Below are 14,710 nucleotides of genomic sequence, written 5' to 3'. Positions count from 1 at the left end.
ATTTTATTTCCCTTTCCGTACACCCTCCTCTCCTTCCCCTCCCAGATTTCCCTTCAAACTTTGCTTTGAGGGATGGTTTGCCAGTCCTGCCTGTATACCATTACTCTTGGCTATGTTCAGGTTATTCATGAGAGTCAAGATCTCAGTGAGCACTGCAAAGTCCACTTTAGAAACGGGGACTCTTCAGCAGTCAGGAGCCTGAAGGTCTGGGCACTGACTCAGGACATGGAACTGAAGGTCAGGAGTTTGAAAATGAAATTCCAAACTCCCAAATCACAAGGGCATTCCTACATGGGAATCATCATTATTTTCCAGTTGGCTTCCCTCAGTTTGAGACACTAGTCTTTGTTGAACTGTGCCAACATAACCAATTGCGAGCAGATCCCTAACTTTCTGCTTTGATGCTGTTTTGACAGAAGGACCACCTGGTGAGGCTGACGATGAATCAGAGGTGAACGAAGGTATGTAGAACTCAATGTCTGAATGCCTTTGTTCTTAGTCCTCTTTGTTAAATCCCAACTACATCTGTCTTTATCATGAGTGACTACCTTTACCCACACATTCCCACCCGAATTTTCCAATTTTGAATGCTGTAGATGTAGAGAGACAAGTATGAGTAAAAGGAAGGGGCTATCTACCCTGATAGAGTGAGATCAGCGTGGTTTGTATCTAACCTCAAGCCATCTCATTTACTAAATAAAAATCTGTCATTCTTGGATGTAAAGTTATGAAGCAAGAGTTACGATTATTGTGGGAAAGAGTCTCACATTGAACTTTCAATGATGTAGCTTTTTAATTTCTATCTTCTGGCAAAAGCAACAGTTTCCCTCAATCCATCACATGGACTCCATTCTGTACCCCATCTAAACCACACCCCTTGTATTTTATTTATTTCAGGATGTGAATGTCATTGGAGAAGCCAACATTCAGTGTCCACTTGTAGATGCCCCTGAGCCAAGGAGGTAGTCAGCCACATGAGTCACGTACAGGCCCTTCAGGTTAAGGACAGCAGATCTTCTCCCTCTGTTAGCCATTTGGGGTCTTCCATTCTTACTGTAATTTGACTTGTCTATTTAAATTTCAGAGCTACTTGAGGATTTTAGTTCCCCTAACTGACTTCCTGGGATTTGGACTCATTCCTATTGATCAATGGCTGCCAGTCCAGTGACCTAACCACTGCACCACCACTGTCATTGACCTCTACATTTGAAGGAGCATATGGCCAGTTTGAGACATCTTTCCTCAGAGTGGCCCATTGTGGAACTCCTTAAATGTTGCCTATTCAGTGAGCTGCGCACAGGAATGACGTCCTGCAGACACACACTCTGGTGGTGGAGGAGAGAGGAGTCGGCGGAGAGAAAGAGGTTGTGAGGAAGTTGCCACAACTCCTCTAGGTTAAGGATCAAATATCAGGGTAGAGCCTACGCCACAGTAGCTAGCATTTATTGACCCCAACAAAAGATCAATGACTATCATGGTGATAGTAGATGCCTGAAAAATGATTGAAAAAGAAGATTCAGCTGAGGACTCAGGAAAAAAAAAATGCTGGTAGTTGTGTTCAAGATGATGGGAGGAGTTTATTTAGATAGATGAGGAAGACCAAAGCTATGGATTAGAGTCACTAACAAGGAATTTTGAGGCAACATCTTCACCCAGAGAATCGAGATGTGTGTAATGCATTACCTCATAGAAAGCCTGTAGCAAAAAGTACACTTGCATTTCCTGGGAAGTGGGCTAGCTTGATGAGAAATGGAATGGAAGGATGTTCTGATAAAGCGACCTTAAGCAGGGTGCAGGTTGTAGGTAGGTGAAACGCACATAATTGAAGACAGGACTCCACTACTTTGTAAGGTTGACCATTTTCAACAGTCCCTCGGGACTGATGATGATTTGCTTCCAACTCCCAATTCTGTGGGCTCTCATCTGCCTGATGAGGCCAACATGGGACCTGTGGACTCAGCCACAAAAAAGGCAGATCGGCTTTACCGGTCAGTACATCCTCATCACTGATATGGCGACTTGCAACAAAAACAAACATTATTTCAATGTAGCAGAAACTTCCTAAGGTGCATCACAAGACCCTTATCAAACAGAAAAAATTGACTCCATGACACTTGCAGAGGTGACAGAGCACATTAGCAATAACCTGATGACAAAATTATTTTAAGAAGCACATTCAGGGAAAGAGAAATGAAGAGTAGTTTAAAGAGAAAGCTTCAGAACATTGGTCTTGGCAGCGAGGAGCATGACGATCAATAGCAAAATGATTAAATTCAGGAATGCGGAATATTATTGGAGAAGGTGGATAATCCACAGGGGCTGCTGAAGACCACTTACACAGGGAAAGGGATGATCGCAGAGTGACTTGAAAACAAGAATGTATTAGAATAAAATGGAATAAATCCTCTCATTGAGAGCCTAACTGTGTGGATGATAGTGACAGATGTACAAAGTATCACCAGTGATATTAGCACACTAGTTGCCCAGCAGGATTAACTATAGAGATTGGTCACAAAGTCACTGAAATGTACAGGACAGATGGCAGATATGAAGAATGCAGTTGGCATGAGAGCCACACTGGGCAGCCTGCCAGTATCTTCCTGGGGGTTGAGGGGAGGAATCGTTCCTGTTTGCATCAATTGCAGTAGAGAAGCTTCCTTCTGGGGACATTGAATCTTCAGTAGGTGTTTAGTCGTTCCTCCTCCAGAGTGAAGTGACATTTCAACACCATTACGTTGTCTCTGACCATTGTCTGGCAATCCAATCTGTCAGCTAGTGTCCCCTACTTTAAACAAGTCTTGCATCTCACTCCATCTTGTCAACTTCAGCTAAGAGTGTTCTTACACATTATTTTACATTAGATTTTTTAAAAAGGCAGTGGCCAATGATTTTTCTCTTGGTATGGTTGTTTGTGGCCATTTTAAAATCATTTTGAAGTTTTAAGTAATGGTGAAAATGGTAATGTGGATTCATTGAAATCTGATTTTAAAAAACACATGAAGCATTAAATGCAGACCAGCTTTCTCATGACTGTTCAGCTAATTTTTATATTGTTAAGCACTTTGTTTTAAGGCTGTTATAGACAAAGATCAAAGTAATCTAATGGACTGATACATTTGCCTTGTTGAGTAGGAAAGAGTACACACAAGCTAAATAACCCATAATTTTCTACCAAATGAGAGTCTTAAAAGCAGTGTGGTGAAAACCCCGACAGGCCAGACTGCAGAATGAGCCAACACCTCATGGGTCTTCCCCCTGTTGCATTGGCTCCATTTTTTATTCTGCAGATACTAGCCAGCTTGCTGGGTATTTCAGATACATCCGGTATTTGTTTCAGCATCTGCTTTGTTTCTCATTTTCATCCTGTGTATGTCAGCGGACACAGATGACGGATCAAGATGATATTGGTAGCTTGGTGCAAGGTGGGAAGAAGGGACCAGATTTTTGGTCGTGTTAGATTAGCAGAACCGTGCAAGTGGAAAGAATAGGTGAGGATGGGGCCAGGCCTGGTATTTCCTCTCACTTATCCTACCATCCTCTCCTATCGTACACTGGAAGCATTGATGTTGGGTTGAGTTGCAGAAAGAGATGTTGGTGCTTTAAAATGCTGAATGGATCAGACTTGTCAAGAACTGGCTGGACATCCAAGTAACTGGTCTCCATCCTTGGCTCAGCTTGCCCATGGTGCAGTGGCACAGGCAGTAGAGCTGCTGCCTCACGGCTCCAGTGACCTGGTTTCAAACCTGACCTCCGGTCTTGTCTGAGTGGTCTTTGTCTCCATGTGAGATGCTCCAATTTCCTCCCACATCATAAAGATCTATGGGTTGTTCGCTTAACTGGCCGCTGTAAATTGCTCCCCATGTGTATGTGAGTGATAGAATCTGGGGGAAGATGACGTGAATGTAGAGAGAATAAAAAGGGATTAATGTAGAATCCTTTGGGCAGGTGGGGCTTGTCAGCCTTGGACGTCTCCCCACCTAGAAGGAAAACTCTGATTTTAAACTTCCGCTGCCTTGCAGCCATAACCACCCATGGGAAAGGCTTCAGGAGTAAACCCTGAGGAAGAAATCCAGAGCCGGGGTCCCTAAGGCAGTTTGATGTTGTTTACAACTTCACTCTGGCAACCTCTGCGACGACACTGGTGCCAAGCTGTATCAGCTCTTGTCCTTCCCTTGGGCTACATCGGTGACGTGGAGAGGGGGAACCCACTGCATGGGCAACAGCCAGTTCTTCAGATCTTCCTGCCCAGAAGGAAGGGTGAAGATGCCAGAATACAAAGGTGGTTGGAGGGGAAGGAGACTAGTTGGAAGGTGATAGGTGGGAAAGGTCAAGGTCTGGAGAAGAAGGAATCTGACAGGAGAGGAGAGTGGACCACAGGATAAAGGGAAGGAGGAAGGGACCAAGGAGAAGTAATGGGCAGGTGAAAAGAGGTAAAAGATCAGAATGGGAACAGGGAAAGTTGGGGGGTGGGGGAGAATTTGTTAACCGGAAGGATAAATCGATATCCATGCCATCAGGTTGGAGGCTGCTCAGACAAAATATAAGGTGTATAATGTAGACGGAATATAAGGTAGGATTGGTGTTTGATGACTGTCATGGACTGTAGAGAGTTCACTTCTGTGCTGTGTAACATTGACTAATTAATATGTGTGATATAGGATTCCACTGAGTAGGAAATAGTGGGGGGTGGAGAGGGTGAGTAATGGGGTTGGGGAGTTGATCTTAAGTGTTGAATTTAGCACAGCATCCCAAGATTTGTTTGTGGAAGGGGTGATGGGTGGATGAACTCACTCTGCAGCAACACAAGGTGTTAATATTTTGTTAAATAATGAATAATGTGCTGTTCTCTTACAGCGTTGGTTGTGGGACTGGGAATGGGATGTGCTGTGGTGATCACTCTCATTGTTGCACTGGCTGTGTTCCTCATCCAGAGGACAAAAAGGTTTGCTCTTTTATCCTCTAACCACCCCCTTGCAGAAATTATACTTCCACATCAATTGGGTTAATATTACAGGAATGGAAGGCGTGTTAGAAATTTGGTTACACGGCCCCAATATCTAGGGGCTCTGGTATCCTCCGTGGCACACTGGATTGGGGGAGCCCACAGTCACACTAGGGTCAACTTGTGTCCTTATGTTCTCAACATCTATCATTTGATTTTACAGCACCTAATGAACGATCTGTTTTACAGTAGTTACCTCCTTCTAGTTAGAGAATCATGGCCCAAGAATTGATCCGGAATTTTTGGGGGCTTTTAGAATGGTGGATGTGACCAACATGGACCTTTGTGCTGGATGGCCTAATTATAACATTTGAGACTAGATATATAAAAATCTGCAATCAAGTATTGGAGAACTAAAACATAAATTGCTGGGAATACTTAGCAGGCCAGACAGCATTTGTGAAGCGAGAAGCAGTTAATGTTTTAGGTTGATAACATTTTTATTTTGTTTTAAAAAACTGCAATTTCTAAAAATGCCCTTCCCTTGGACAACATTGGTGTCGTGGAGAGGGGAGACTTGCAGCATGGGCAACTGCTGGTCTTCCATACAACCTTGCCCAGGCCTGCGCCCTGGAGAGTGAAGACTTTCCAGGCGCAGATCCATGGTCTCGCAAGACTAACGGATGCCTCTTAAATAAAAGAAGTATTAAAGACTATTCATCAGAACTGAAAAAAAGGGAGAAAGCAAGCTAGTGTAAGTAGCTGAGAAGACTGAAGAGGGCAATGGGTGGAACAAAAGGTGACCTATGGTGAGGTGGAGTAGCCGTTAAATGAACAGTTAAGCCTCTTTGTGGATTGTGTTGCTTATGTTGTGAAGTCTGGATGTGTTGTATGGCCATGCAAATGTAAATAAAGGGATGGGAGGAATAGCAAACACAATATTGGAGACTTCAGTATCCAGCCCCACAGACTGTAAGGTGCCCAGATGAGAAGTGAGCTGTGGTTGCTTGAGCTTCCATTGCACCTTGCTGTAGTAGTGCAGGCGGCCACAGGAAGAGTGGGATGGTGAATTAAAGTGGAAGGCAACTGGAAGTTCAGGGTCACTCCTACAGATTGAACTCAAGACACTCTGCAAAGCCTTCACCCCATCTGCATTGTTTTTTCAGTGTTGAGAAGACCACACTGTGAACATCAAATGCAAAATGCTGGGGGAGCACCTGTGGAAGGAAATTAACAATCAACGTTTTGGGCTGAGACCCTTCTCCAGAACTGATGAAGGGTCTCCGCCCAAACCATTGACTCTTCATTTCCCTCCACAAATGCTGCAGTTACACTCTGATGAAGGGTCTCAGCTCAGAACGTCGACTGTTTATCCCCCTCCATAGATACTGCCTGACCTGCTGAGCTCCCCAACACCTTGTGTGCTTTGCTCAAGATTTCCAGCACTGCAGAATCTCTTGTGACTCCAAATGCAGTACAGTACATCAGAAAAAGTGCAAGTGAATTGTTGCTTCATTTGGAAAAACTGTTTGAGTCTCTGGACGGTGGAAAGGGGTGACAGGACAGGCATTACAGCCCATGATGTTGCATGGGAAAGTGCTATACAATCCTATGCTTTGTCTACACGAAATGCAGATGCTGGAACCTGGTGCAACAGACTACTGGAGGAACTCAGTTAGTTGAGCGGCATACAAGGGTAGAGAAACTGTTGCTGCTTCAGATTAAAACACCAGCAGGACTATGAGTGGAGAGGGGAGGCGGCCAGTAGGAGAATGAGAGAGAAGTGTTGAGACAGAAACATGAGGTAATTGGTGGGTTCAGGGCAAGTGAAGGATGACAGGTAGATGGAAGGAAAGGGATAGAGATGGGAGACAGGTACAAGTAGGTGATAGATGGAAGCAGGGGTGCAGGGAGGGAAGGGTGAAGGTGGAGACAGCAGGTGGAAGCAGAACAAGATGGGGGAAGGGCGGGGAGCTGATGGGTGAAATCTGTGTGGAATGAGGGGGATGGGAGGATGAAGAACATAGAATAATACAGCACAGTACAGGCCCTTCGGCCCACAATGTTGTGCCGACCCTCAAACCCTGCCTCCCATATAAGCCCCCACCTTAGATTCCTCCATATACCTGTCTAGTAGTCTCTTAAACTTCACTAGTGTATCTGCCTCCACCACTGACTCAGGCAGTGCATTCCACACACCAACCACTCTTTGAGTAAAAAACCTTCCTCTAATATCCCCCTTGAACTTCCCACTCCTTACCTTAAAGCCATGTCCTCTTGTATTGAGCAGTGGTGCCCTGGGGAAGAGGCGCTGACTATCCACTCTATCTATTCCTCTTATTATCTTGTACACCTCTATCATGTCTCCTCTCATCCTCCTTCTCTCCAAAGAGTAAAGCCCTAGCTCCCTTAGTCTCTGATCATAATGCACACTGCATTATGAAGTGAAATGCAGAGCTGAAGAAAGGGGACAAAAATAAGTGGATCGGAGGATTGGAAGGTGGAGGAGGGAAACACACCATGGGTGAGATTGCCTGTAATTGAATTATTATTTTGCTGTTTGATATCTTAAAGATTCCTGCCCAGAAGGTGTTATTTTACTAAGGACTGGGTGTGGGTATTGAGTACTTTTTGTTCAGTCTCAACCGATAGCTTGACTAACCTATGGTTCTACGTAGAGGTTGCATGAAACCTGCTCAGTGTATTTGTACGGGCAATGGACAGGTGGGGATAATGGGCATGAGTGCACTAGATACGTCCTCCCATTCAAATGCATTGGGTTTACTTCCACTGTGTTTAATCTCTTTCTTTGTTTCATTACTGAAGGAACAGGAAGCCAGTAACAAAGTACATTGAGGATCCACTAACCAGAGGGATTGAAATGAAATAAAATGGAAGAAATAAACCAATAAAGCTCAAAGCTTTCTGATAAATATTTATGGAATATTTTGATGTAATTAGTAAGCTGTTCATTACATTTCTAACTGTTCTACTTTACTAAGCATATTTCATGCCAATAACCATTACTGTCAATGGTGCAATTCTATAAAATGTGTCTTTCACAATGGATGCATGGGGCTGTGAACTGCACTTACACCAAGTCTGCCCACAGGCTTCCTTGTTGCAGCTCCTAACACCCCTACCTCAGGGTCGGAAAGTGCAGATCCAATTCCCATTCCTAATCCGTGCATGTAGCCTAGTCTGGTGCCATTGTGCAGCACAGGGAGAGTTTTGTACTCCCATAGGTTAATCTGAGATGCAAATTAAAGATCAAATTCCTCTGTGCGGAAAACCAGGGAGAGTTTGTCAACTAATATTCCCAGAAAATATATTTATTGTCATTTATTTCAATAGTGTTAGTGGCAGACTGGAATTGATTTGGAGTCATACAACAGAGATGCAAGCCTTCTGCCTACCAAGTCTACATTGTCCATCACACCAGTTGACATCATTCTGACATTAAATCTACATTCCCATTAGCTCCCCTCTAAATTTTATCATTCACCTCAGCAATGGTGCAATTTTACACTGGCTAACTAATCTACCAATCCACAGGTCTTTAGGATGTGCGAGGAAACTGGAGCACTGGAGGAAATCCACTTGGGTCACAGGAACACGGTGTAAATTCCACACAATTAGTAACAGGGGTCAGGATTTAACTGGAATTGCCAGCACTGTGAGTCAATAGCTCTACTAGCTGTGACTCTGCGCCACAAGCAAGGCTCAAGGAGGGAATTTCTGGGTTTAATGAAGTTGCAACTGAAGGTACAGACATCAGCGGTGCAGCACATAAATTCAGCATTGATAAGTCCAGGGACGTGAACAAGAGGCTGAAACCTGAGGTTCACTGCAGTGAGAGTCGTCGTGAGGTAATGACAGGTTGAGAATTTACACCTGTGTGAATGACAGATAATGGGTAAGGCCAGGATTGGGTGTCATGGTGCCCTCTGTAGGTAACCAGCCTCATACCATTGACTTTGTGGTGTTGTCAACTACAGCACTGATAACACCCTTCCTATAGTCAGAACCTTCAGGAGTCAGAACTGAAGCATGTATAAGACCTAAGATGTGATCAGAACTAGACATTTAGTCTAACGTGTCCACTCCACCTTTCGATCATGGCTGATTTATTATCCCTGTGAACACCATTCTCCTGACATCTCATAACCTTTGACGTCCTTACTAATCAACCTCCACTTTAAACTTACCCAACAACTTGGCCTCCACAGGCATCTATGGCAATGAATTCCAGAGATTCACCGCCCTCTGGCTAAACAAATTCCTCCTTATCTGTCTTAAAGAGATGTTCTTCTATTCTGAGGCTGTGCCCTTTGATCCTCGACTCTTCCACTACCGGAAACATTCTCTCTGAGCCCATTCTATCTAAGCCTTTCAATATTTGCTAGGTTTCACCGAGATATCCCCCCCGCCCTTATTTCCTTCTAAATTCCAGTAAGTACAGGTCCAGAGCCTTCAAATGTTCCCCTTTCATTCCTGGGATCATTCTCATAAGCCTCCTCTGAACCCTCTCCAATGCCAACACATCCTTTCTCAGATTTGTGGCCTAAAACTGCTCACAATACTCCAAGTACAGTCTGACCAATGCTTTGTAAAGCCTCAGCATTACGTCCTTGCTTTTATATTCTAGTCCTCCCGAACTGATTGCTAACATTGTATTTGCCTTCCTTATTACCAACTCAACCTACAAGTTAACCTTTAGGGAATACTGCACTAGGACCGCGCCCCCACCCCCCCCCCCCGCACTCCCTTTGCACCTCTGATTTCTGAATTCACTGTCTTTATTCCTCCTACAAAAATGCATGAACATTTACTTCTCTACACTATATTCCACCTGCCACTTCTTTACCCATTCTCCTAATCTGTCCAAGTCCTTCTGCAGACTCCCTGCTTCCTCAACACCACGGACTCTTCCACCTATCTTTGTATGATCTGCCAACTTGTCCATAAAGCCATCAATTCTGTCATCCAGATCATTAACATATAACGTGAGAAGTAGTAGACCCAATACCAACTCTTCTGGAATACCGCTAGTCATCAGCATTCAACCAGAAAAGGCCCCCTTTATCCCCACTCTTAGCTTCCTCCCAATTGGTCAATCTTCTGTCCACAATAGATTCTTTCCTGTAATATCACGGACTCTAATCCTGTCTAGCTGCCTCATGTGCAGCACCTTATCAAAGGCCTTCTGGAAAACCGAGTAAATAACATACACTGATTCTCCTTCAGGCACGCACTTCCACCACGATTCAGCCTCTGTCAGAAGGTTTATGTTGGGCTTCTTCCAAAAGCTTTATTGCAGAGATCTAGACTGGTAACCCTGAAGAAGTACTGAGGGAGAGCTACAGTATCTGAGTTACCATCTTTCAGATGTGACAATGAATCAGGCCCTCTTAGGTGAAAACTATTAAGTAACCAGGAGATCTCTTCCTGATGTCCTGTCCAATACTTATCCCCTCAGCAGGATCAGGCCATCTATCCAATAATCATCAATAATCATCCTGTGTTCAAATTCATTGCCTTCTTATATTACTACAATGATACACTTCAAAAGGAAACATTGTCTTCACTTCAGGATGTGATCAAGTTGCAAAAGAAGCATGAAGAAATACAAGTATTCCTTTAATTGTAAAACTTTGACTTCTGCCTTTTATTTTCTTTAGTGACCTCAGTTGACCTTCTGTTTGGGTGCCTGGTAGCTCAGAGTAAAGAGTGCTACCTGGTTGGTGACTGATAGACTGCTGAATCTGTTTACCCAGTCACATTTTTAAATGAACTTTTACATTGCGGTTTGTGGTCAGAATGCGAGCATTTGCTGCTTCACAGCCATTAAATGCCTTAAAAGATATCTGCCTGACACAGGTGATACTCCCTGCACTATTTGCAAGTATTGCAGTCACAGTCAGAGATGAAAGTCTGATCTGTGGGTCAGGTGTTTCCACTAGCTCTCAACATTCCAGCAGGTGTAATGAATAACTGGTTTTCCACTGTAGAAGTTATGAAATAATTTTGCCCTTAAAAATTGGTGTCGGTAAGGAGGTGGCTGTTGGTACCTGTGGACAGGATTAGTTCACACATCTTACTCAATGAACCTTAGATCACAGATTTTCAAAATCAAATGGCATAAGAAGTAACTCAGCACTTAGTGTTTGGCCAGCAATTCTGTACAGCAATTAATTCTCAAGCTCAGTGTTCTCTTTCATTATTTGTCCAAAACAATACTGTATATTCCTATAGGTCAACTTCCAGCACTCTCAGGCAAAGCATTTAAGATCACAGACCTTCCACCGAATGAAAGAAACATTTGTTACGCCACGTACAGTATGAATCCTTTGGCACTGCCTTAAATGGTAGAAAGAAGATTTTGAAAGGATTTTGATTAGATACATCATAAATAAAATACCACAAACTAAGAATTGGAAAGTGGGATTAGCGTAAGCAACTCTTTAAGGTGGCATGGAAATAATGAACCAAAATGACAGAATGTGCATTGTGGTCCAGATGCCGAAAGAGAAAGAGACGTTTAAGCCAATCAATGACTTTTAATAGGAACTTTGCAGAAATAAAGGAAAAAAAACAATAAACACTAGGCCAACAGGAATTTTCAAACTAAAGCTAATGCTGATACAGTGGTTTGGCAGTAGAAGCTTAATACTGAACAAATACCATTCCTTAGCGTCAGTCTAATGGTACCCTTCTTTCCCGGAAACACAACGGTAAGTAGGAAGCATTGACGTAGCTCTGCGTATGGTCAAGTCATGACAAGACTGGAATGAGAGGAAGGGAGTTAAATACCACCCCAATGAAGCACTAATTGCTGGAACATGAGTACTCATGAGCGTGATTGCTGAACCTGTACTGCAGCCAGCCAGCCTGCCTGCACACCCCGCAGCAAAGCCGACGGTTGTGACAGGGACCCCCTCCCAAGGTACCAGAGATCTGTGCCTGCCAGAAGCCCTGGATCAGGGACTGATCCAGAATGACATGGGCCAGAATCGGAGAACGTTTTTCAGGGGCATAGCCTTGTGGACCCTGGACCCTGCTCCGCACTCAGCGAGATGCCCGGTGGCACCACATAGAATAGACCATGGAACCGTCCAGCAGGGAGGAGGGGGAGGGGGTGTGACTGGAGCCAGGGGAAGGTAGACAGCAGCTTGGGCTGAAACATGAAACACTGAATGGATCTTCACTGATGGTGGTAGACGCAATCTATATGAGGCCTTGTTGATAGCCTTCTCCCCTATGAATGGTCCCACATAGCACAGGGACAAAGATGCCGGCCAGACTTTCTCCCCTGGCTTGAGAGGCCCCACCTGTCAGCGAAGCCGATCAGCCTGCTGGACATGTTGTTTCTGAGCGCACAGCAGAGAAGCCCTGTCCCATCTCCATGTGTGCTTGTGGCGTTGGACCAACTGTTCAGCAGCGGGAACCCCCCACATCAATCAACTGGTCAGGGAAAAGCAGTGACTGGAATCCACTTTGGCATTCAAAGGGAGATATGTCAGTGGAGGATGACTGGAGGTTATAGTGGGCAATCTCTGCCCAAACCAATTCTGAATTCCAGGAGGTGGGGTTGTAAGAGATAAGGCAGAGCAAAGTAAGAGATAATCCAGTTTCTGATTCACTCTCTCATTCTAGCTGTTAGATTGGGGGTTTAAACCAGATTAAGAGGCTGGCTGTGGCTCCACAAGAGTACAGAAGCCCTTCTAAAAATGGAGATGAGCTGTCTCCTCAATCGGACACTATGTCCTGATGGAAGCCACCCAAGCCTGAACACGTGCTGAACCACGAGGGTGGCCATCTCATGAGCTGACAGGAGCTTAGGGAGAGCCTTGGGGAATCCATCCACAACCACTAGAATGGTTGTGTTTTCTTCAGACAGAGGCAGACCAGTGATGAAATCCACCAAGGGATGGGACCCGCAGCAGGCAGAGCAGATCCAAAGGGCACTGATATGACATCTTGTTCTGGGTACCAGTGGGGCATACAGAGACGAAGTTGTGGATGTCCTGGGACACAGATGCCCACCAAATTTGTCTGTTGATAAATTCCAGGGTCTGCTGAATTTCTGGATGTCAAACCAGAAGAAAGTAATAACCCCATTCCAACACTCTGGGGCACAGTGTGTCAAGAAAAAAACAGCTGGATGGGAGGTGTCTCACCGGGGCCTGGATCCAAAAATTGGGCAGCCTTCACCTCCTCCTCAATTCCCCAAATCAGTGGAGCAGCAATACACAACCAAGAAAGGATGGGCTCTGGATTAGTGTTGCCTTCAGACCCTCTGAACTGCTGGCAGAGAGCTTCAATCTTAGTATTCTTACTGTCAGGATGGTAGGTGAGGGTGAAACTAAACTGGGTGATGAAGAGAGCCCAACAGGCTAGACAGGAGTTGAGTCCCTTAGCATCCCAAATGTAGGAGAGGTTCTTGTGATCTGTTCCTATTCAAAAGGGGTGCTTTGTCCCGTGCAACCAGTGCTGCCATGCATCCAAGGCCCCTTGAGAGCCAGAGGTTCTCGATTTCTGACATCGTAGTTAAACTTGCGATGGGAAAGGAAGATACAGGGGTTCAGCTGGTCATTTACAGAGCAGTGCTGGGAAAGTACATCTCCACTGCAGACAGCTAATGCATGCACCTCCACGATGAATCAATGGGATGGGTCTGGGCATTGCAGCACCCGAACAATAGTGAAGCCTCGCTTTAGTTTTGAGAATGATTGGTCTGCTTCACTTGTCCAAAGGAATCCTGCAGAGATCTTCTTGGTGAGTGCATTTATGGGGGCAGCAATGGAACTGAGGTTTCTGACGAAGTGGCAATTAAAGTTTGCAAATCCCATGAAGTGCCACAACTGTTTGACCGTAGATGGTTTGGGCCACTCTGTGGTAGCCTGAAACTTACACTTGTCCATTTGAACACTGGAAGGGCTGAGGATATAGCCAAAAAGTGACACCTGTTCCCTTGTGAAACTCACACTTCTCTGGCTTGCAATACAAGTTACTCTCAAGGAGCTGTCTGAAGACCCTCTGGACATGCTGGAAGTGTTCCTGCTGAGAGTGGAAATAAATCAGAAGTCGTCCAAATACGTGAAAATAAACTGATTCAACAAGTCCCTCAGCACAGCAGGGGCATTGGCCAGACCAAAGAACATCACGAAACACTCACACTGGCCAGTGGAGTGCTGAAGGCTGTCTTCCACTCATCTCCTTCTCAGATATGAACCAGGTTGTAAGAATTGCACAGATCTATCTTGGAAAATAGAGTTGCTCCTTGGAGATGTTTGAACGCAGAGGCAAGTAGGGAAAGAGGGTAACAGTTCTTCACTGTCATTTTGTTGAGATGCTAATAATCAATGCAATGAAGGAGCATGCCATCCTTCTTGCTCACAAAAAAAAAGCTAGCCCCTGCTATTGAAGTTGACGGACAGATAAACCCTAAGACCAATGCCTCCTTGATGTACTCTTCCATGGCCACCATTTCAGGATGAGAGAGGGGGAAAAACAGCCCTGGAGAGAACTAGTACTGGGTAAGAGGTTAATGGTGCAGTCATATGGCCGGTGTGGAGATAGAGAGATGACCTTTTTACTGAAGACCTCCAGAAGGTCAGCATATTCAACCGGAATACCAGACAGGTCCACACCAGCAGTTGATACCAGACAGGATTTGCAGACAGGGGCTTTTAGTCGGAAAAGTGCAGAAATAAAGAAAAAAAAAACAATAGTATCACTATATGCAGATGATTTACTATTATATAT

At 44.7% G+C, this 14,710-nt stretch overlaps 1 protein-coding gene across 1 annotated transcript in view; it reads left to right on the top strand.

Moving 5' to 3' along the window:
• Positions 1 to 8,240, top strand: part of si:dkeyp-73b11.8 (BPTI/Kunitz domain-containing protein) — a 40,325-nt gene extending 32,085 nt beyond the window's left edge. The window contains exons 4-6 of the mRNA XM_063070963.1: positions 417 to 461; positions 4,855 to 4,942; positions 7,769 to 8,240. Of these exons, the coding sequence (XP_062927033.1) occupies positions 417 to 461; positions 4,855 to 4,942; positions 7,769 to 7,832 (197 nt within the window). The 3' untranslated portion in view covers positions 7,833 to 8,240. The remainder of the gene's footprint in view (positions 1 to 416; positions 462 to 4,854; positions 4,943 to 7,768) is intronic.
• The last annotated feature ends 6,470 nt before the right edge of the window (positions 8,241 to 14,710 follow it).

Source organism: Mobula hypostoma, chromosome 18 (assembly GCF_963921235.1).
Source record: "Mobula hypostoma chromosome 18, sMobHyp1.1, whole genome shotgun sequence".
NCBI classification, from domain to species: domain Eukaryota; kingdom Metazoa; phylum Chordata; class Chondrichthyes; order Myliobatiformes; family Myliobatidae; genus Mobula; species Mobula hypostoma.
The sequence above is the reverse complement of the archived record's forward strand: the minus strand, read 5'-3'. Positions and strand labels throughout refer to the sequence as shown.